This window comes from Nycticebus coucang, chromosome 5 (assembly GCF_027406575.1).
Source record: "Nycticebus coucang isolate mNycCou1 chromosome 5, mNycCou1.pri, whole genome shotgun sequence".
Taxonomy (NCBI): Eukaryota; Metazoa; Chordata; class Mammalia; order Primates; family Lorisidae; genus Nycticebus; species Nycticebus coucang.
In genome coordinates this window covers 122,295,928-122,319,190 of record NC_069784.1, presented here as the reverse complement: position 1 = coordinate 122,319,190, position 23,263 = coordinate 122,295,928, and the positions used below count along the sequence as shown (strand labels likewise).

At 38.9% G+C, this 23,263-nt stretch overlaps 1 protein-coding gene across 2 annotated transcripts in view; it reads right to left on the bottom strand.

Annotated features, from left to right (window-relative positions):
* Window positions 1-23,263, bottom strand: part of GRM1 (glutamate metabotropic receptor 1) — a 378,348-nt gene that overhangs the window by 245,183 nt on the left and 109,902 nt on the right. For both annotated transcript variants that reach the window (XM_053592650.1, XM_053592651.1), the window contains exon 3: window positions 13,764-14,013. In XM_053592650.1, the coding sequence (XP_053448625.1) occupies window positions 13,764-14,013 (250 nt within the window). The remainder of the gene's footprint in view (window positions 1-13,763; window positions 14,014-23,263) is intronic.

Below are 23,263 nucleotides of genomic sequence, written 5' to 3'. Positions count from 1 at the left end.
CATAGATGACAATTAGAATTAAAACTTTGGGTGACAACCTCAGGGGGAAAGATGCTGATTTCTCTTGTGCAATTGTCAACCATTCCACGGAATTTAGATAAAACACTGGAATTATCTCTAGCTGATAAGAGGTTACTTATATTTATGTTCTAGAATTATTAAAGCAATGATTCTTAATTATTTCACTCTTCATCAAAAATAGTTTATCCACAAAATTGATGGGATACGGATAGAGGTCCCAAGGGTCAAGGGCTTTGCAGTAGGAAGTGTCTTTATACTGGAACATTCTCTCTTCTGAACCTTTTTGTCACCCACATCCATCCCTCACTATCTTGGGTCAGAGGAAGAAGTGTTGTCTCTCTTTTCAGATGCAGCCATTGTAAGTTTACTCATGATCCTCTATCCCACATCAACTTACCAATCAGTGTTTCTTTACCCTTCCAACACCTATCTCTCTTTCCGAAGAGTACAAAAGTGTTATACATTTTAAAACATGCTAAACTCAAATAACATTAAATATCATGAAAAACACTAATCCTAGGAGTATAACAAATACTGTTTCAATTGCAAATCATGAATCTACCCTCCATGATTCCTGTGTTACCCTATGGAAGTGCAGCACCCGCACCCGGACCCACATTGAATGTTAGTGTGCTAAGCTCTCACTCATTTCCCTCACATAACATTAAAATTCTTCTTCTCTACCAAGTTCTTCTCTTAACCTACCAACTTCATAAATCTCCCTCACCACTCCACCAGATACTTCCTAAACTTGCCTTTTGCCACAAGCAAGTAATTACCTGTCCTTTCTTTGGCCTTCTACTCAGAATAATCGCCAAAGATGCTCAGTCCTGACCCCTGGAACCAGAGAATACAGTAGGTTTCATGGCGAAAAGGAACTAAAGTGGCAGATAGAATAAAGGCTTCTAATTAGCTGGCCATAAACTAGGGAGATTTCCCTGGGCTATCTATGTGTGCTCAGTGTGAATATAGGAGAGAGAACCAGAGAGATGGCAATGTGAGAAAGACTCAGCACAGCGCTGCTGGCTTTGAAAAATGGGGAAGAGGGTTATGAGCCAAGGAATGTAGGCAGATTGTGGAAACTGGAAAAGACCTGCCAACATCTTGGTTTTAGCCCCACGAAACCCATTTCAGACTTCTGACATACAGAACTTAATATTAAAATTTTGTAGTGTGCCACTGTTTATGGTGATTTGTGATAGCAGAAAACAGAATATTAATACACACTGCTAATAGTCTTCCTCTGCAGTCTTCATCATTGTGCACAGAAGGGTAATCTAGAGACAGACAAATCTTTATTTTAATATCTTTACTTCTAGTTACAAGTAGCCTTGGACAAATCTCTAAACGTCAAGCCATGGTTTCTTCATACATAAAAGGCGCCAGTGCACACCACAGATTCAGAAACAGATTAGTTCAAGTGGTTCCACACTGGGAGAAGCAGCCTTCGATAAAATAGTCTCACCAAGATAAAAACACAAACAACACTAAAAATAAGTCCAAGACAAGGGTAAGTGAACTAGCTGCTAGAGTTTCTACAATATATTGCACAAAATGTAAATATGTGGGACATTCAAAGAAAAAGAAAAGTGGGACTCACCTACATAAAAAAAAAGCAAGCAACAAAACCTGCCTGTGAGATAGACCAGATGTCAGCTATAACAAAAACTCCAAATAATTTATTATAAATATATTCAAAGAACCACGAAACCATGCTTAAAGAAGTAAAAGAGGAAACGAGGGCAATGTATCAAATACAGCACATCAGTGAAGAGATAGAAGTTACAGAAAAGAACCAAAAGGAAATTTTGGACTTGAAGAATGTGAGAAACAAAATGAAAAATGTACCAGAAGTCTCAATGGTAGATTTGAACTGGCCAAAGAAAAAGTGAACCTGAACCTACATCAATGAAAATTATAAAATCCAAAGAACATGGAGAAAAAAGAACAACAAAATATAATTGAGTAATATCACTAAAGTATTGAGAGTAAAAAAATACTATCCACCTATAATTCTACAGCAGAAAATTTTTTTTTAAATTAAGACAAAGCAAAAACATTGGTGGACCAAAAAAAAGTAAAAAAGAATTTATCTCAGCAGACCAACCCACAAATAATATTAAAGGACATTCTGCAGGCAGAAAGAAAGTAATCCAGATGTAGCTGTGGATCTAGCTGGGCATGGCGGCTCACACCTGTAATCCTAGCACTCTGGGAGGCTGAGGCAGGAGGATTGCTTGATGTCAGGAGTTTGAGATCAGCCTGAGGAAGAAGAGCCTTTCTCTAGAAAAAAGTAGGAAGTTAGCTTGGAGTGGCAGCAGGCACCTGTAGTCCTAGCCCCTCAGGAGGCTTGTGCTGAACTATGACGAGCCCACTGCACTCCAGGCTGGGTGAAAAAGTGAGACCCCCATCTCAAAAAATAAAAAAAAAAAGAATGAAGGGAAAGAAAATACGAATCTACACAGTAATAAAGAAGGTCATAAATACTGATTATTTGTATAATTATAGATGACAATTTTTCTCAATCTTGATGTCTTGAATAGTTAACCACTTAAGCAAAAATAATAGCAAAGTATTCTGAATTTAATAATAGATATGAAAGTAAAATATGTGATAACAATAGAATAAAAGGTCAGGAGGAATAAATAAACATACTGTTATAAAGTTCTTATACTGTATGTATGTAGCATAATATTTTTGAGAGGTGTACAATAATAATTGAATTAATGAAATATATTTTCAATCCTAGATCAACTATTCATAAAATAAGTCATAGCTAGTAAGCCAAAAACAGAGATAAAATGGAATACTAAAATATTTAATAAATCAAAAATAAGAAAGGATGATAGAAAATAAAGTATATATAAAAATGTATATATATGTTCGATTACTTTTAACAAAATGATGTTCTTTCAATGTGGGAAATAATAGTCCCTTTAATGAACCCACCACCTCTGGTATATGGGGCCGGTGCCCTACTTCTTTGAGCCACAGATGCCGCCCAATAGTCCCTTTAATGAAATGTTCTAGAACAACTGAATTCTTATAGCAAAAAGGACAAAAAGCATTCATCTTTATCTTATAACATATGCAAAAGTTAAGTCCAAACGAATCACATAGTTAACGTAGGGACAAAAGTTACAAGACTGGAAATATATTTGTGACCTTGGAGTAGAGCTACCATTTTGGGTAGAAAACAAACAGCATAGACCATAAAAGAAAAAAATTGGTAACTTTACTGTCAAAATTAAATGCTTCATCTTCCAAAGATACTATTACCAAAATTAAAATTTCAGACACATACTGAGAGAAAATATTTCCTATAAATATGTATGATAAATGACGTGTGTCCAAAAATTATAAAGAACTTTGACAAATCCATAACAAAATGACACACATATCCTAATAAGAAAATGGACATAGATGTCCCAAGAGATTTTACCAAAAGATACAGAAATGGCAAAAAAAGTACATTAAAGTGTCCAGCATTATTAGTCACTAGGAAAATGCACATTAAAACTACAAAGAGATGACACTATACACCCACTAAAAGAGCTAGAAGTTAAAAGACTAACAATATTATTTTGGCAACGATGTGGTAGAATTAGAAGTCTCATACATTGCTGATAAAACTGCAAAATTGTACAGACATTTTGTAAAATAGGTAGCTTCTTATAAAGTACCTTATAAATATAACATTCACTTAGGACCCGTTCTCTCTCCTTTAGATAGTTCCTAAAGAGAACTGAAAAATGTATGTCCACGCAAAGACCTGGACATGAGTGTTCACAGCAATAGTATTCATAATAGTCAGGAACTGCACCCGATCCGAATGTGCGTCACCAGGTGAATGGGTAAGCAGATGGAGACACGTCCATCCCGCGGGATACTACTCGGCACTGAAGAGGGAGCTAACCCCACACACAACGACAGGGTGAATTCTCAAAAGCATTTTGCCAATGGAAAGAAGTTAGACACGAAAGACATTTTATGACTCCCTCTCTATGAAATGCTAGACAAGGCCAAATTATAAAGACAGAAGGCAGATCAGTGGTTTCCTGTTCCCAGGCCCTGGGAGAGAAGACTGCAAAGGGGCACAAAAGAACATTGTGCAGTGATGTAAACATTCCACGCCAGACTCTTATGGTCCTTATGTCACTATATAGAGCTACCAAAACTCACCAAATTACTCAGTAAAAATCAATGAATTTCAATAAAGCTGATTTGAGAAGTACATATCAATTCTCCAGTCCCTGCCCAGGGAGATCAAACTAGAAACTGAAGTAGAGCCCAAGAAGCTCTGGAGGTTTTTGAAAACTTCCCCAGGTTTTTTTTTTTTTTTTTTTATTGTTGGGTATTCATTGAGGGTACAGTAAGCCAGGTTACACTGATTGCAATTGTTAGGTAAAGTCCCTCTTGCAATCATGTCTTGCTCCATAAAGTGTGACACACACCAAGGCCCCACCCCCTCCCTCGGTCCCTCTTTCTGCTTTTCCTCCCCCCCCATAACCTTAATTGTCATTAATTGTCCTCATATCAAAATTGAGTACATAGGATTCATGCTTTTCCATTCTTGTGATGCTTTACTAAGAATAATGTCTTCCACTTCCATCCAGGTTAATACGAAGGATGTAAAGTCTCCATTTTTTTTAATGGCTGAATAGTATTCCATGGTGTACATATACCACAGTTTGTTAATCCATTCCTGGGTTGGTGGGCATTTAGGCTGTTTCCACATTTTGGTGATTGTAAATTGAGCTGCAATAAACAGTCTAGTACAAGTGTCTTTATGATAAAAGGATTTTTTCCCTTCTGGGTAGATGCCCAGTAATGGGATTGCAGGATCAAATGGGAGGTCTAGCTTGAGTGCTTTGAGGTTTCTCCATACTTCCTTCCAGAAGGATTGTACTAGTTTGCAGTCCCACCAGCACTGTAAAAGTGTTCCCTTCTCTCCACATCCACGCCAGCATCTGCAGTTTTGAGATTTTGTGATGTGGGCCATTCTCACTGGGGTTAGATAGTATCTCAGGGCGGTTTTGATTTGCATTTCTCTAATATATAGATGATGAACATTTTTTCATGTGTTTGTTAGCCATTCGTCTGTCATCTTTAGAGAAGGTTCTATTCATGTCTCTTGCCCATTGATATATGGGATTGTTGGCTTTTTTCATGTGGATTAATTTGAGTTCTCTATAGATCCTAGTTATCAAAAGACTCCCTATTCAATAAATGGTGTTGGGAGAACTGGATGTCTACATGTAAAAGACTGAAACTGGACCCATACCTTTCCCCACTCACAAAAATTGATTCAAAATGGATAAAGGACTTAAATTTAAGGCATGAAACAATAAAAATCCTCAAAGAAAGCATAGGAAAAACACTGGAAGATATTGGCCTGGGGAAAGACTCCATGAAGAAGACTGCCACGGCAATTGCAACAACAACACAAATAAACAAATGGGACTTCATTAAACTGAAGAGCTTCTGTACAGCTAAGGAGACAATAACCAAAGCAAAGAGACAACCTACACCATGGGAAAGGATATTTGCATATTTTCAATCAAACTTCCCCAGGTTTATGACATTAACAGACAGGCAGCTGTGCAGGGGGACTAACTTCAAGAGCAACTCAATCATCAGTCCCCATTTCTGCTAATTAGCAGTAGTAGTAGCACATTGGTCAGTCCTGGCACCCCCAGACTTAGAGATAGCTGATCTTAAACTTGACACATGTTTAAGCACTTCCTACTCTGTATCTTGGTTAGTGCAAAAACTGTACTGTGGCTGTATAATCAGGAGGTGGGTCATCAGGCCGGTATGGCCAGCAGAAAAAAGCCGAAGCACAGGGAATAAACAGAGCTGCAGAGTTTTATCGTTATTACTGCTACTACTGTTATTATTTACTACATATGTTCAGATATAACTGTACTTTAAAACAAAAATTTCAAGCCATAAAAAACAGGTGAAATGATTGGAAGTGAAATTAAACTTTCATGTCGTCTTCCCTTCCATTTATGTCCTGTAATCAATTTAGTCATGACAAATGCCACCAGAGTGCACAGCACAGCCATAGGCATCATAGGGTCACGGCTCTGAAAGCTGGCTCCACTGAGGTTTAGAAAAATAGAAGAGCCAAAGTTCTCCCCCATAAATTTTATGGCTGGCCTGGAGTGAGATCTGGGATTCTGTATTCTAAGTACCCCCACTGGTTCTAATGTGAAACCAAGTGGGGACTGTCATTGTGGCTACAAGAATGTATTAAGATAAATTCCCTCTTGTCTCTGATCAGGCTCAAGACAAAATGGACTGAATCGTACATTTCATCCATTCAAATTGACCAGGGCCTCATAGACAGAGAAGGCACCAGAAATCATTTTTGTTTTTCGTTTTTCTAATACCCTATAGGCAAGTAGAGACCGTGACAGTGGAGGCTTTCACTTTTCAGATGTCCATTATCTGAAATATGGTGTTAGGATAAAGGATGGGTTAATAATTACTAAGTCTAATGCAAATCAGACACGCAAATTATTCAGGAAATCCTGAGTATTTCTGTGTCTCATATCTGTAGTCCATAGATGAATATATTCAAAATATATTTCAATATATTTTCAATATACTCAAAATACCCATTGATAACTTGAAAATCATGTTCATTATCCAGAGTACTCTAAATAAAATGCCCTCTCCTTCCCAAGCACACATTTCTCACAATCTTTTCCTAGCAGTGTAATTTTCCAAGAAGTTCTCATTAATCTGCCTTTACAGCGGGAGTGTTTAAGGAAGGTATAGCCTGTCAGCAGGTTTGTAATCATTTTCTGCCCTTGGGAACTGAGAGGCGGCCAGGTTATGTGTCTGTAAGTCATAACCATTATGCATCAGAAAATGCTCATCAGCCTCCTGGTTATAATCCATTCTGGGAGATGTCGCACTTCATTGAAAGTCCACCTTTACTTTAAAATACATTACCTTTGCAATTTTGCCTAAAGGCTGCAAACTTTAGATTTTTACCCATTTTTTTTCATAATAGAAAGATGAAACCTAAAATACCTCATTTTTATTTTTTTAAGAAACACAGTGTACGGGCAGCACCTGTGGCTCAAGGAGTAGGGCGCTGGTCCCATATGCTGGAGGTGGCGGGTTCAAACCCAGCCCCGGCCAAAAACCACAAAAAAAAAAAAGAAAAAAGAAACACAGTGTATAAAACCTAATGCCATGGTGTATAATCTTCTATTTCAACAGTATAGAGGTTACTTTTCCAAATATGTGTTTAAGTTCTGAAGGAACAAAATGACCCCTTAAATTATAAACCAAAACCTAAGTATTTCATGTGTTTTAAAATGTAACTGCAGCCTTCTTTGCAAATAAATCTATTACTCCACTCCAACCATTTTTTGAATGTGTGCTTAATAGATTTGTTGTACTTTCAAGTGAAATGGCTTGGTGTTGGCATTTTCTTGGATTAAATTTTAGATAAAGGGTGGGGGTGGTGTTTCTCTGCAGTAACAGACAATGTAAAGTTGGTCTAATAAGTGAGAAAGTCACAGAACTAGGGCACATGATAGATAAAACAGAACGCACCAATAAGGGCCCCAGAAATTTGAAATGTAAGGACCATATACTTATAATTCAATTGTCCATAATGTAGTAGGAACAAAAAATGAAAGGCTATTGATTTCCTTTTGGATGTTTATTTTTAACAGTGAAGAAGTTAGAAGATGTGGTCATACTCCAATAAAGGGGGCTAGCAGGTATATCAATAAATATGCAGAGCTAGTATGTCTAATCAGGGACTCCTAGTAAGGGAGAATGTAAACACCCTGAAAGGGCTTCCTAAGATGAGGATACCAGGGAAGAGGGCAAGGATGACCCCAACACTAGGCATGACCTAAGGCTGGGAGGCTGTCACCCACCCTCACCCACAAGAGACCTACAACTGAGACTCTTGTCGTGATTTACCAGGCAAATGGATGTTTGTGATATGACCAAAAAAAAAAAAGAGATAGGTAAATATATTTGTCAATGTTACAAAGTGTAGAGCTGAAAGATGAATGAAGGGTATCAGCTCTTAAAATTTGCTGATTTGAGAATATCAAAGAGAAATCAGGGGCCACACAATGAGGCCATCTGCTCTCTCTCCCACTTTCCAAATGTTCAGCAGAGTCTCTGGGCCAAAATGCCATGTGAGGCATGAGAGGGAAATAAACAAGTCTACAAAACCTGGTACCTTTGGTTGAGGAGGTTACAATTCAATACCTACAATTCAATTCCCATGTGATGATATGATGTGGTAGTAAGTTTGAATCTTGTCTTCCTAATTTATTAAATTTAGGAATTTGAGATCATTCCTTAATTTCTCTTTCAAATCAACTTTTTAGGGTTGTTGGGATTGGAGAGAATACATATTAATTAGCTTACTGCATACCAGACCCTCAATAAATGGTAGCCATTTTGTGGTTATATATATAAATTATTCAAATAAAAGAATATAAGAATTAGAACAGGGATCTAATCCATCCATCCATCCATTAAGCATTAGAAATTTAATAACTATAACTTAAGAATTTATAGAAATATCACTCATTCCACACTGGCTTCTATATAAGTACAGTTCAATAGATAAAGGTAGTAAGCAAAAAGAATGATATTATGGAGTCTCGTGATAAGATAAAAAAAAAAAAAGGGACTTGAAAAGAGGTTAAATGTCTCATTCTTTGAATTGTCATATAAAATAATACTAGGATACATGTCAAAAGGACTCAAAGAAATAAAGAATAATTAGAAATGCAAAATAATTTTCTCATGGGAGATACCTCAGCTGATTTTCCCAAATAAGGTGAATTTAGATAATGAAATAAATCTCTGGAAGAGAGAACAAATTGAAAAGAAACTAATGTTAATACCAATATCTCTTAAACAAAATAATCTTGGCTTGACACGTATTATAACTTACTAATTAAGAGCACTGATTCTGAAGTTGCAGTGCTCAAGTTCAAATCTCAGCTCTGGTGTGGAGGTACTTTTTGACAAGTTACTTTACTTCTTCATATCTGAAAATGGGAATATATTAGTACCTATCTCATCACCTTGATATGGTAATTAAATAATTATAATACTGAGCACCGTATTCAATGAATTCTGCTTTTGACAAGGTGACTGATCAGAAAATACAAATTAATCATTTCACACCTTGAACAACATCAGACAAAATCAGTTTATAAATCTATTCCTGCTGACCACAGATCAGTTGTGTGGTCTTCATGTAAATTCTAGAACTAGAAAAATACTTGAAGATGATCTGGAGCCAACTGTTTTATTTTAGAGAAAAAAATTGTCTCAGAGACAAAAAAGTCACTAAGTAAACAGGATCACAATTTCTTCATGGCAGAGCTACAACCATTAGCCCCATTTTATTCTGTTTTATGTTTTATTTTGTTCCATTGCCACACATTCATTAAATACAGGTATTTTTATCTCTGATTATTTATTTTTTAAAAGTCTATTTTTCTATCATTGTAGTTTATGATTCCATAATAATCAATTCAGTCCAATAACAAGATCTGGGGCTTTGAATATCTTTGAAAGAACTTTGTTATGAAAAAAATAGAAAGCCATTTTACAATATTGAGTATGTAAGGTAAAGGGTGACGTCACCTGACTCATATTTTTTAAAAGATAATTTTGCCTTCTCTGTTAAGACTAGATGGCCAGCAGGGGCAGGGATCAATTAGGAGGTTACTGCAATGGTGAATTGGACCAGAACGGTAGCAGTGGAAATTGTGATAAGCAGTCCAAGTTCAGTTATATCTTGACAGTAGTGCCAACAAAAGCTCCTGTTGCATTGCACACAAAGTGCGAGGGAAAACAAGAGTCACAGAGATGATGCCATGAAAGCTTCATTCAAGAAGTTCTGGATTTTTTTTAGCTAAATAGCTCTTGCTGCAGCCTACACCATAATTTACTTATTTTCATCTGTATGAGAGAAGGCCAGTCACCACCTACACAAGACACTCTTGTGACTCTGGCAGCAGCCAGAATCATACCTGTATTAATGAAAGAAATTGAGCAATAGCTCCCAACCTCACAGGAGTTTTGACAGCATTACCAAGGTAGGTAGAAGTTGCAACTTGAGGTTAAGCTGGAAGATTCTGGGCATACCTGCTGAAATGAGGGAAACAGCCCACCACATGTCCACCACTGGCAGGGAATGCAGCATTTAGGATAGAACTCATCCCACAGGGAGAGACAGAATCAGACATCAGAGGTGAAGGCTACTTCTAAGAATGGCATAGTGTCACTACTTGTCATTGTCCCCAACTCAGCTCCCTGTGGACTCCTATCTGGATGTCATGGAAAGGAGAAATAATGGTGAACAAAAAAATTTTAAAAGACTGTTTTCATCAAAATACTCTGCACTATGGGATTAAAAGTCAACAACGTTTTTATACGCCATTGTGGTACATAGACTAGAAAGGCAGAGAGGCACTCTCGCTCATTTTGGGAGAGTGTGGCACAACTTCAGCATCTCAAGGATTCTATGCCTCAGTGACAACAACCATGGTACAGGGAGCAGTGTCCTAGGAAGCTCAAGTTCATCGTGATGACAGGGTGGGCCAGTAGGATCCAGCAGAGGTGGGGCAGAGGAGGGGCTAAAAGAGGTAGACATCACACGCAGTGGCCCACTTCATGCGCAAGCTCAGCTGAGACTCCCAGAAATAAGTGCCTATATCCAGTTGCACAAATAGGAGGTGAACAAGAGCCAGAGAGGCTTAAGTTGCCATTACCAACCTGCCCAGCTTTTGAGTAATGATGATTGAATAAATGTTTATACTCTGTGGACACAGAAATTGTGGCATTTCTATATACCATGGAATACTATTCAGCCATAAAAGGAATTGAAATAATTTCTTTTGCAGCTACTTGGATGGGACTGGAGGCCATTATTCTAAGTGAAGTATCTTAAGAATGAAAAAAATATCTCACATGCTCTCACTTATATTGGAAGCTAACTAGGAGGAATATATGGTCATAAAGTAGTGCAATGAATATTAGAAACTAAGAAGAAGGCAGACAGGAGGGGATCGCGGGTAAAACCTACATCAGGTACAATGTTCATTGTACATTTAGTTCAGTGTATTTAGTGGCAAATACACTAAGGCCCTGATTTTATCATTACATAATTCATAAATGTAACAAAAAACACTTGTTTTCCCTAAATCTATTGAAATAAAAAGTAAAGAATAAAATCTAAAAAAAAAATACTCCAATTATACATTGCATCATTTTGTGTAATTATATATCATAATTCGGCAGTCTATATACCCCCAAACTCACGTTTGCCACATCTGTCCAAGATCTCCAAAACCCAAGTAGAGAGCTACTGTGAGGATATTAAAGAGAATAAATTCTGCAAAACAGACTGTTTTGTAAATGGTAAACATGAGGATTTTTTTTTAAATAAGCACCCTTATAAAAGCAGTCATTTTATAAAAGCACTTGAAAGAGCTGAATATCTACACCATCTGTCTTGGTACATATATTAAGAACATTACTCCATGTAACACTTCAACAATGCTACTTAACTTTTTTTCACTCTCAAAAGAAATAATACATCTTTTCTAAACACTCCTACATAAAAGACCTGCATTCTTATGAATATTTTGAGTGGCTTCACATTGAAGAAAAAGCCAAATTGACTCCTCGTGCCAGTGAGTCGATTTAACCCACATTCAGTAATTATCTTAATCTTGGATTATACTTTGACCTTGGCTTCATGCCTCCTCATGCCTGGAGAATATCTCTTTGCCTCTTTATTCATTCATTTGTATTTCTATCCTGGCTGCTTCTTAAAAGTCTCTGAAGTGTCTTATACCTCTAATTCCAGATGATAGAAAGATTATTCTTACTATTCCTGCAGTTATTACCACAACATGAGGACAGAAAGGATAGGGCAGTGAAAATATTCACACCACTACTACCCAGCTTCCCAGAGCAGAGCATCGGTGGTTGAGGTCCTCCAAGGTGTGCAGTAGGACTGTAATCTAGCCAGAAGAAGAGAAGGAAGACAGTGAAGAGCAATTTGGAAGAGTGTGACAGAGCTGAAGATCACTGGAGGCTTTTACTCAGGTGAACTCAGTAGGTTCCCTGAAAAAAGAATGAGCAGTTCCTTTAGGCAATATAAGAAAATGGAAAATTAGCTCTTCCCCTAAGCGGCCTGGATCTGTAAAAATGGTTCAATATTCCCTTGACCCAGAAAACCCCACAAAGTCACGCAAGTCAGGAGGTTCGCCTCTTCATGTTCATGTTAAGAACAGATATATGCCACCAGGAGTATGCATATATGAAAAGGCACCAAATATCTAAAAGATGTCACTTTAAAGAAAAAGAGTGTGAAGGGCGGCTCCTATGGCACAGTGAGTAGGGCACCAGTCCCATATACCAAGGGTGGCGGGTTCAAACCCGGCCCTGGACAAATTGCAACTAAAAAATACCCAGGCATTGTGGTGGGCACCTGTAGCCCCAGCTACTCAGGAGGCTGAGACAAGAGAATTTCCTAAGCCCAGGAGTTGGAGGTTGCTGTGAGCTGTGACACCATGGCACTCTACCAAGGGCAACAAGATGAGACTCTGTCTCTAAAAAAAAAAAAAAAAAACGGAGTGTACCATTCCGACATTACATCGGCGGAGTTGGTAGGTGTGCCCAGAACAAAAAGCGGGGCTGGACACAGGACTGGTGGCCCCAAAAGAGTGCTGAATTTTTGCTGCACATGTTTGAAAATGCAGAGAGGAATGCTGAACTTAGGGTGTAGATGTAGATTCTCTGGTCTTTGAGTATATCTCCAGGTGACAAGGCACCTGAGATGTGTTGCTGAACTTACGGAGCTCATGATCATATTAACCCATCCATGAGCTCCCCTGCCATGTCCAGATAGTCCTTACTGAAAAGAAAAAAACTATTCCCAAACCAGAAGAGGAGCTTACACAGAAGAAAATATACCCCAGAAGAAAGTGAAGAAACAACAACTTAGGGCACAGGAATGGATACAACATAAAATAGATGCAAATCACAGCAAAAGAGAAGAAAAAAGGTAGCAAATTAAACAAGATTCCCGTTAGGTCAAAACTCCTATGAGAGACACAGGGATATTAAAAATCTATTGCCATACAAGGACATAAGATCTCGAAAGGGAGCAGAGATTTTGGAACCCACTGCCTACAATTGTAGAAATCAACTGAAAAGCATCAGCATTAGCCATCCCATAAGTGTGACAAGAGACTATACTATCAACTTCCACAGCAGCCTCACATCTTCACTTGTATTTGGCCAAATCCCTACACTTCAGATCTTCATACATATTGTTGATTTTCATGGCTGTCCTCCATTCACTGAAATCCTAGTAAGCATAGAGGTAGGAAGACATACACGTTGGCTTGGGGATGGAGAAAGAGAACGAAAAGAATAATTCTCCAGGACAAGACACTTTCTGACAAACTTCCCATCTTTATCCGAAAAGTCTCACCGTCTTGTTATCCACTGCTCTGCTCCTGCCTGTCAGGAAGATGCCAACATGCCCATCACCAGCGGGCTCCAGAATGAATGTTCAGCTCAGCCCTGCACTTCCACTTGGAGTCAGGAAGTCCAGTTTTGTGAGAGCAAACATATGTGTGCCAAAGTGTGTGTGTGTGTGTGAGAGAGAGAGACAGAGAGAGAAAGAGAGAGACAGACAGACAGAAAAACCAACTTACCTTCCAATGAGGGAGAACTCGCCCACGACGCCCAGGCGCCGCATGGCACTCAGGAGGCCTCTTACGGTCATGCCCTCGCAGAAGCACACCACCACTCTGGCCTTGGGAAGCCTCTCTCGGAGCTTGCGCAAGAGTCGGTCAAAGCTCTTCTCCCCAGCGTTGCTGTAGATTTTGTCAGAATGGGCAATGCAGAGGCCTTCCTGGGCAGCCAACTCTTTGAATGCGTCCATTCCACTCTCCCCATAATTTCCTGTCCAGAAATAATCAGCAGATGTTCAAGGCAACCCCAGTAACAACACCACTTATGATCAGGAATAAGGACATGTTAGTTACAAGGAATAGAGAGATCAGATCTGACAAATAATTTATAAATATTACTGGGACTGAAGGAAGATCTGGCTGGATTCAAGAGAGTCATTGAATGTAAACAATCAACTTCAGAAATAGTGAGAAATTATCTGAGCTAGGTCATTCACAATGAAATGAGTTTTGTGAGATGATGGATTGCTTTCTGCTTTACAACCATGATTCGCAGTGGTTGCCCACAAATTTAACCATGTAGGAGAGATGAGCACATTGGGTGGGTGGGGGGTCACACCAGCACAAAGAGAAGGCCTATTCACTTTCAGGCTTCCATCAGCTGGCTACCAGGTTAAGAGGCACCACTTGTGGTGATATAAAACCCTACAGCCTGTCCATGAAGAATGAGTAAGCAAAAGAAATGAAATACTGGGCCTGGCAGGAGATCAGTAGACCAGAAACAGCTACTGGACTTAGTCAGAATCCACCATCCTCTGATGAAGCGATGGGATTGTGGGAGATTTGTGTTATACATTTTGGTGTCTATCATTCATATGATACACTACACTGTAAAAAAAACTGAAAACTAATGGAAATCAATGAAGTAAAACAAACCCTTCACCATTCCCCATCCTCTTGAGTTCACTGATGACTTCAGCCCCCACCTCAGGAGCCTCTAGCTTCCCATGCCTCTCCTCGGGTTTGAGGATTTTACTACCCATGAGGGTGATACAGCCAATACCCTGTTCCTTGCAGTCTCTCTCTCACCCACTCTCCTCCACTGATATTTCCTGTGACCCACAAACGTCCATTGCCATACTTGACCTCGTGATCATATCTCCAATATCTCCAATATCTCTGAATGTGGATGGCAGACAGCTCAGACCATTTCCTCATCTTATGTTTTAAGCTTAGGTATTCTACCACCCTAATGGCAGCATTTCCTCAACCCTATTAACCTTTCTATTTCTTACATCTTCCCCTTCACTTCCCTTTTTTGCCTAGCTTAGATTTCATAGTGCAGTCTTATAATCAATCCTTTGCAAATGCCTTAAGTTTCTTTTGTTTTGTTGACAAAACCCTACTGCTCATTAAACCCAACCATCCACCTATATTCCATGTCCACACCTGAGCACTTAAAAGTAGCTGAAAAACTTATAACCTTGTTGACTAGTTGTATTTAAAACTCATGAGCACACATACCAAAAGGAATACTAAATAGTAAAAGAAAATCATACCACATATCCCTGAAAATAAATTGTCTAAGTGTCTATCATGATTATTTCATCCTTACCCTTCTCTCTTCAAGTTTCCATAGTACTGGACCCACTCCACCCCTCATCTCGCTGGAGTCCTCATTTCCTTCTTATTTTAATAAGAACACAGAAACAATTAGACAGAAGCTAGTCCAGCTACCCACAATAACATCTACAGACATTTCTTCCTTGGCATTGATATGCTCTGGCATTTTCTAGTCTAGTTACAAATTTGAAGTGTGTCTGCTTCAAGATAGAGCCAGCCCCTGCTCACAGACACTAGATCCCACCACTTTCCTATATGCAAGGACTTTCTCCTTCCAATGTTCCTGCTCTATTGGATAATCAATTTCTCCCTCCAAATGGATTCAATCTAAAGGAAAAACATCCCAGGCCCCATGGTCTCACTTGAGATACTATCTCATTTGCTACACCAGTTCCCAGCAGTGCTAGTTTCTCTGTCAATATATTTTCTTCCTCATCTCACATTTTCTTTTTTTAAATATTTTCTCTCTCTTTTTTTTTTAAGTTGAATTGCAATTGATATGCAAAACATTGCACACATTGAATGTGCACATCTGTACTGGACCATATGCATACCCATTACATTGGAATCTTCTCTTGCAAAAATTTTCTCTTGTCCAGGTCACTAATAATCTTCCTATTGCCATAACCTATGAGCTGTTATGTCTTCATCAACCACCATGCTGCTTTCAACAGTTGGTCATACCCTTAAAACATTTTATTTTCTTGGTGACTGTGACAGCACCTTCTTCCTATTTCCTCACTACTCACTGATCTGTCTTCAGTATATTTGCTGCATTTTCCTTCTCTCCTAAATATTGTCATGCCAGGATTCAGGCCTAGGAACCTTTCTCTTCTTCCCTTATCATCCTACATACTCCCATTTAGTCACCTGCCTTCAAATTTCATCTGAATACCACAGTTGAATCCTAACTATAGATCTCCAGACGGAACTGCCCCTTGGAGCAATCGCCTACCAGTTATATTTGTTTATAGACATTTCAAACAAATCTGAAAACTGAAATACAATTTTTTTCCTTCTCTACCTTGCACTTCTCCTTCCAGACATCTCGTATTAGTAAACAATACCTCTACCTACCAAGTTGTTCCATAACAAAACTTAGAATCTGTTTTGTTTTCCATCTTTTCTTTCACATTCCAGACCCAGACCCTATTTCTAGAACATTCCTATTCCACTCTCTCTCCTCTATTTCAACCTTTGTTACCCTAAACCATGTGTTCAAATAATTCATTGAAGAAAAGAGGAACAGGAGAAGCAGAGAAGAGCAGGAAGGGAGATCTACGCAGAAAGGTCATCTCAGCTTAAAAGGAAGTTGCTAGAGTACAAGACACTGTAGCATCAACCCTACTTCATGCAAGGGAGATCCCCATCAGTCAGTCACTGGGTAAGGTCTACAAGAGCAGAGAGAGGCACAGCCTCTCAGGAACAGGGCCTCCCAGGAATGAGGCACAACCTCTCAAGAATGGGGACTGGTATAAACCTTCTCTCACAGTCGCTGGGAGACTGATGCACTTGGAAGGTAAAGGGACTCTAGACAAGCCACAGACAGCACCCTCTGTGCCAAGTAATTCTCAGTTCTCACCTAGACAATGCCCTCACTTCCTGATTGGTCTCCCTCCTCCCACCGTTGTTCCCCATGATTCATTACACACCTGGCAACAAAAGTTGTCTGTTAAGGTGTAAATCAGATTATGTCACATTTTTACAGAAAGTCCCAATTGCTTCCCAACATGCTTGGAATGAAACTGAAACTCCTTTCCTGGACTTCCAGGCTATGCGTGGCCCGAGTCTTCCAACTTCCTTCACCTTCTCCAACCCATGGCCACCTTTCTCTTCCCCAACTTATCTGTGTCCCTTTGTTAAGTGTTTCCATTATCTGAAAAGATCCTCTGCTACTCTATACTCAGTGATATCTCAAAAAAGATATCACTTCTCTGAAAAGCTTCCCCTGGTCAGCCAGCTTAAAGCAGCCTCGCAGTAATCCTGTGCATGCCCCCCGTTTTCACATCAATACGGTTATGTGTTGCTTCACGACAGGGACACATTCAGAAATGTGTTGCAAGGTGATTTTGTCATTGTACAAACATTATATCGCATACTTGCCCTAGATGCTATGGCCTACTACACACCTAGACCTAAGGTACAGCCCATTGCTCCTAAGCACAGAAAAAGTCCACTTCTTATGATAACCCCATAAAGAAATACACACAAGTTATAAACAAAAGCATTTTAAACTAAATAACAGTGAGTAACAAGCATAAGAAAAAAAATCAGTGAACTTTATTAATTATCAAGAGTGCCCTTAAAACAAGACACTATTCGAATGCCAGGATCTCCAAGATAAAGAATATTCAGTGTGTCAAAATATTAATATAAATATATCCATTCAGTAAAATCAGTTCAAGCTTTTAGTGAACAATTTGGCTATGGTTTTCAAAAATGGTTAAGATAAATATTAGGGAAATACAATAATTATTTAGTCAAAATAATTGCAAAAAATTATAGTGTTCAAAAAGAACTTGAAACTTAAGTTTCAACATCTGTAAAAGTTTCGTGAGCATGATAATGAAACCTAATAAGACATTTTTACACTTGATCTTAGCCAAAAGGCCGAGAAGCGATAAGACATTTTTATAGTTTCAAAAAGAAAGCTTTCTTACTTCTTTTTTAATGAGATTAAATGGTTAAATTAGTTTATTTTCTTCTTAATTCAATGACTTTCAGTGACCTCATTCGTTTCAGTGAAGCCCAAATGTAAGCATTAGCACATCACAAAATTCCTCCCCTCCATGGACTGTGGAAACATGTCACAGCTCAGACGAGAGACACTGACTGATTATAAAGGAGAACACTGCAGCTGGCAAGTGAATGCCTCATTCATCTGCAGAAGAGGGCACCAGGAAGGAAGTCACATGCTTCTTTCTTACAATAAATGCAGGTTCAGGAATCTACAAGGTAAACAGTCATCACCAGCAGACTCACTCAACAAAAATCACTGTCAGTCTGTCAGAAGATTATGTTACAAGCAGAATAACTTTACTGCTAAGGTGCCCACCCTTGAACTTCGATCACAACAATGATTTTGCTTCTTTATCAAAACACCTGCAGATTAAATGAGCAAGAATGTTCTTTGCATTAGAATCAGAAAATCCTTATGTTTTAAATCTCATAAAGGCTCCAGACAGACTCAGTCTAAACACCTGCATTGACAGACAAGGAAATTGAGGTGCAGAAAGGTGAAATGGTTCGTGAATGGGCACAAAGCTTGTTGATATCAGAACTGGAGCAGGTCTACATCTTCTGACTCCTCATTTACTGCCTATTGAGCAAATACCAATTAAACATGTACATTTTCATAATTTAAAATGTCTGAATAGGTCAATTGGTTCCATGAAATGTTTATCCCAATTTTTGAACTTATATGTTCCTGTGTGGACAGCAATTCTTAACTACACAAATTGATAAGGAGAGAAGTAGTACACATTGGACTGTGCTTAGGGTGCATGTTTCTCTCATCATGCTTAAAGACCTCCAAACTCACATACACACTCTCACGACAGTAGCCCTAATGTAGAAAGAACAGCAATAACTTGTACTTTTATAAATCTTATACTTTAAAAATTACATTTCTCAACATTATCTTACTTGATTGTCAAAACAACCCTATTGTACCCATTGTATTGACAATAGTACTAGATACAAAGGGTACAAGCAATGAAAGAAACCCACCCCAATTGAACTTAAAATTACTTCAATGACATGACAAGGACGAGTGCCTAACAGAGGTACTGTGGATTAGGAATTGGGAAACCTGCCTAAAGAAAGTGCCACTTGTTCTGAGACTTAAAATATAAACAGATTTTCCATAAATAGAAAGAAACTAAGGGACATTTACTTTTTGGCTGTCTACCAGGTCATGAGCAAACAATGTCAGACTGAAAATAATACACTCTGTCACAGGCCCCACCCCTGCACCTCCTCCCTGACTCTGTCACGGAGCCATTTCCTTGCCTGTCCTGGTGCTGAAGAATTTATTTAGATACTTCTTTGTATCTAGTATCTGCAGCCTTGAAGAAAGTTGTGAATATATAAGAAAGTGACTTACAGCAAAACGCCTAAAAAATAAGAAGTCCATGTAATTGTAAACATTCAAGGTTGGTAGAGAGCTACCTATTTTTCCTTTGATTAGCAAATATTTCATTGAACTCTTAACCTGAAAAAAATCCCTGCACTCTGCTCTTTAAGAGTTGCCAAGAAATATTGGACACTGGCTCTGCCTTCAATATGATGAATATTTACTATGTCTGACACTGGGCTAAACACCTAAGCATTCCACGAATTCATCACAATGGCTTCATACAGAAGTTATAACTCCTCTTTTACAGCTGAGGATGTGGACGTTCAAAGAGGTTAAGTAACTTGCTCAAGGGGACACAGTGGCAGATCCAGGGTTAAACACGTATTTCAGAAGTTATTGCTCAGAACCGCCAGTTCATGCTGCTTCCACTGTGCATTTAAGAAGTTAAGTGTGAGGGCACAACATAAGCACACAAAATACAGCAACAATACTGGGCCATGTAGGCTGCGTGAGAAGAGAAAAACACCGTAATACAGATTTGGGGATGAGAAAACAATTCATTATTTGGGGATAATTAATTCGAGAACACCTCTTGGGGAAAGTAGGGCTAAAAGTGGGCTTTTACGAATGTGAGAAAGGGGCTGGCATTCAGGGCGAATGAGAGTGAATGTTTTAGAGGCATTGAGTAGAGAAGTCCCACCGGGCGGAAGGTCCGTGATTTACAGGATGACATCGTACAAAGATGTCCAGTGAGGTATCTGGCACACCACTGGAAGACAGCAAAGTGGAAACGTGCTACATGTTGCAACCTCATAACAGATTTGACAACAGATTTTATCACTGTTAGGATGTTGCTTGAAACCTAGAGGGTGAGGAAGAAAGGGAAGACAGCATCTGACCAAGTCCATCAAATACAACATTTAACATGTTGAAAAATCTTTGATGGCAAAAAGATTTACAGAGGATAAATCCAGATATGCTCTAAGCTTCCAGGCAGAACTGATGGAGATATCTATGAGGAAGAACAGGGAGTTTACAGAGAAATTCCCATTATTTGAATGAAAATAAAAGTATTTTAAAATAATAGAAGTGAACTTTATTGTCTTTATAAGGGTAAAATTAAGAAAAGCTCTGAAAATGGGGAAGTGTTAAAAATTGAAACTTTCAGAAGAGAAAAACAATGTCTAGAACTCAGAGTTTTCTAAGGTATGTATGATTTTGAAAAGTCAGATCATGGTAATTTTCCAACCAAGACAACAGAAATCCATCTATAGCATAAATGATGACTTGCAGTGATTCGGTAGCTAAGTTTCACTGACACACGAAATAAAATTGATTCAGATTCCTTAACTACCTGCATGAACTGCCATTATGGCAAAAATGTAGGCACTGAAAAGTAGGTTTTAACATTGATTTTTTTCCTTCTATGTCTAAAATATTGGGAACATATCTAAAAAATTATATGAGCTTCATTTGGTGGTGAAAATCTCATTTCAGCCATCATGGGAAACTTAGTTCAAATCTTGTTATACATCTTCATAAACTTTTTTGGTCAAACAGCTGTATTCAACTTTGCTCATTCCTTCATATTTATTTATCAGCTGTATGAAGGGAAACATCCATAGTGGGAAATTATGTAGCTATTTGTTCATGCTTGTTACAAAAGGGATGTTAATTTTCTTTGCAAGATCTGTTAGTCTTATGCAGTGGACACCCTTCATTTCTCCTTATTTCATGTAGACTTAATCTCCTTTGATGGTGATATCCCTTTGGCATATCTTGAACAAAGGAAATATCCTATTTTTAAAAGAATTCTAGGAAAGTCTTTTTTGCTCCTTCATGTTTGAAGAACAGCTTTGCTAATGAATGGATAAAGAAAATGTGGCATATATACACTGTGAAATATTCACCATAAAAAAAGAATAAAATCCTGTCTTTTGCAACAAGAGTGGATGGAACAACCAGGCACAAAAAGATAAATATTGCACATTCTTACTTGTGTGTGGAAGCTAAAAATTGATGTCGTGAAGATACAGAGGAGAAAGTTGGTTGCTAGAGACTAGGAAGGGCAGTGGTGGGGGGATGGGGAATAGAGAGGAGGTGGTTAATGTGTGCAAAAATACAGTTCGACAAAGGAATAATATCCAATGTTTGGTAACCAAATAGAAAACTATAGTTTAAATTATTGCATATTTCAAAATAACTAGAAGAGTGGAATTGGAATATTCCTAAAAAAGAAACGATAAATGCTCAAGGGGATGAATATCCCAATTACTTTGACTTGATCACTACACATTGCAGGTTTAAATCAAAATATCACATGTACCACATTAATGTGTACAACTGTTTTGTGTCCATAAAAATTAAAAATGAAATTAATTTAAGCAATAAAAAATGAAAGGTAGAGCTCTGCACTTGCTGCCGTTGTAACGTCCGATCCCAGAATGCTACTGCTGCCTATGGGTCAAAGCTTTGAATGCTGCCTCTCCTTTCCCCTGTCCATGTGGAAAGGGAGCAGGGAATCCTGGCACTCATGGGCACCCTGCTGGCAGGGGACAGGCACTCCTGCCACTGCCACACAGCACCACTGCTGTGGCCTGGAAGATCCCATTAAGCACTTTTCTCGTGGGGCCTGGGTGGCACATGCCCATTAGTCTCAACACTCCCTGGTGCTGCCACTGACTGAAAGGTCCCAGGCAGGACAAAAACCAGAGCAGCCACGGCTTTGGATCTGGGCAAACAGCATGTCACAAACCCATGCTGTCCGACTCAGGCTACCTGGGCACCAAGCCCTCTACACATGCCCTGCTCCACCATCTCCTTGACTGGTAAGTTCGTGTGAATGCTGTGTCCGTGAGACCTGTTCCATTCTGCATAGGCAACCTGCGTTATGAGTCTTCTCTGTCCTGGGTCTCAGCTCTACCCTGACAATGAGTTGTGACCTGCTATATTGCTATATACTCAGGGCTCCCTTCCATGCCCTTGGGCCTGGGGATGGGGACGGGGCTACGCCCTTACACATCTGCTAAAACCTGCACTGACCTCACTCCTCTCATGTTCCTGGCACCTCAATCACCCAGGCCTGCACATGTGCTCACTATGCCCAGCCAAATCCTTTGATCCCAGATGCACACCCCATCCTTACCGCCAGCCACGTCTCACATGTGCACCTGGCTGGCCCCCTCATGGAAGTATGGTAAAACCCACAATGGAACAAGAGAGACACAGCAGAGCAGCAGAGTTAAAGTCTCACAGTACATTGGCCCTCTGCTAGCTATTCGAGCTTCTGTAGTAAGACCTAAGCACACCAACCAAGGATGCATCCCTCTCCTCACCAAGTAGCAGAGGAGAACAGGTGTACCACATTGGCTATGGATTTTCAGCTGAGAGAAAAGTCCCCAGATTAGAAGGAACTAGGATAAAAACTATAAAAACTCTGGCAACATGAAAAAATAGGCTGTCTCAGCACACTCAAAGTATTGTAATAGCTATCCAACAATAAACTTAAACCAAAAGGAAATTGTTGAAATGACAGATATGAAAATCATATTTTGGATGGCAAGTAAAATACATGGAAATAAGGATGGCAGAAAACCATCTCAATGAGACAAAAAATTTGAGGACGTGAACAAAAAATTTACTAAACAGATAAAGAACATTATAAAATAGTTAACAAACCTGAAAGAAAGGAAAGAGTCATTTAGGGAATTTCAAAATACAGCAGAAAGCTTTAACAACAGATTAGACTAGTGAAAAAAAGAATTTCTGACCTTGAAGACAAGAATTTTGAATTTACCCAGACAGTAAGAAGAGCAGAAAA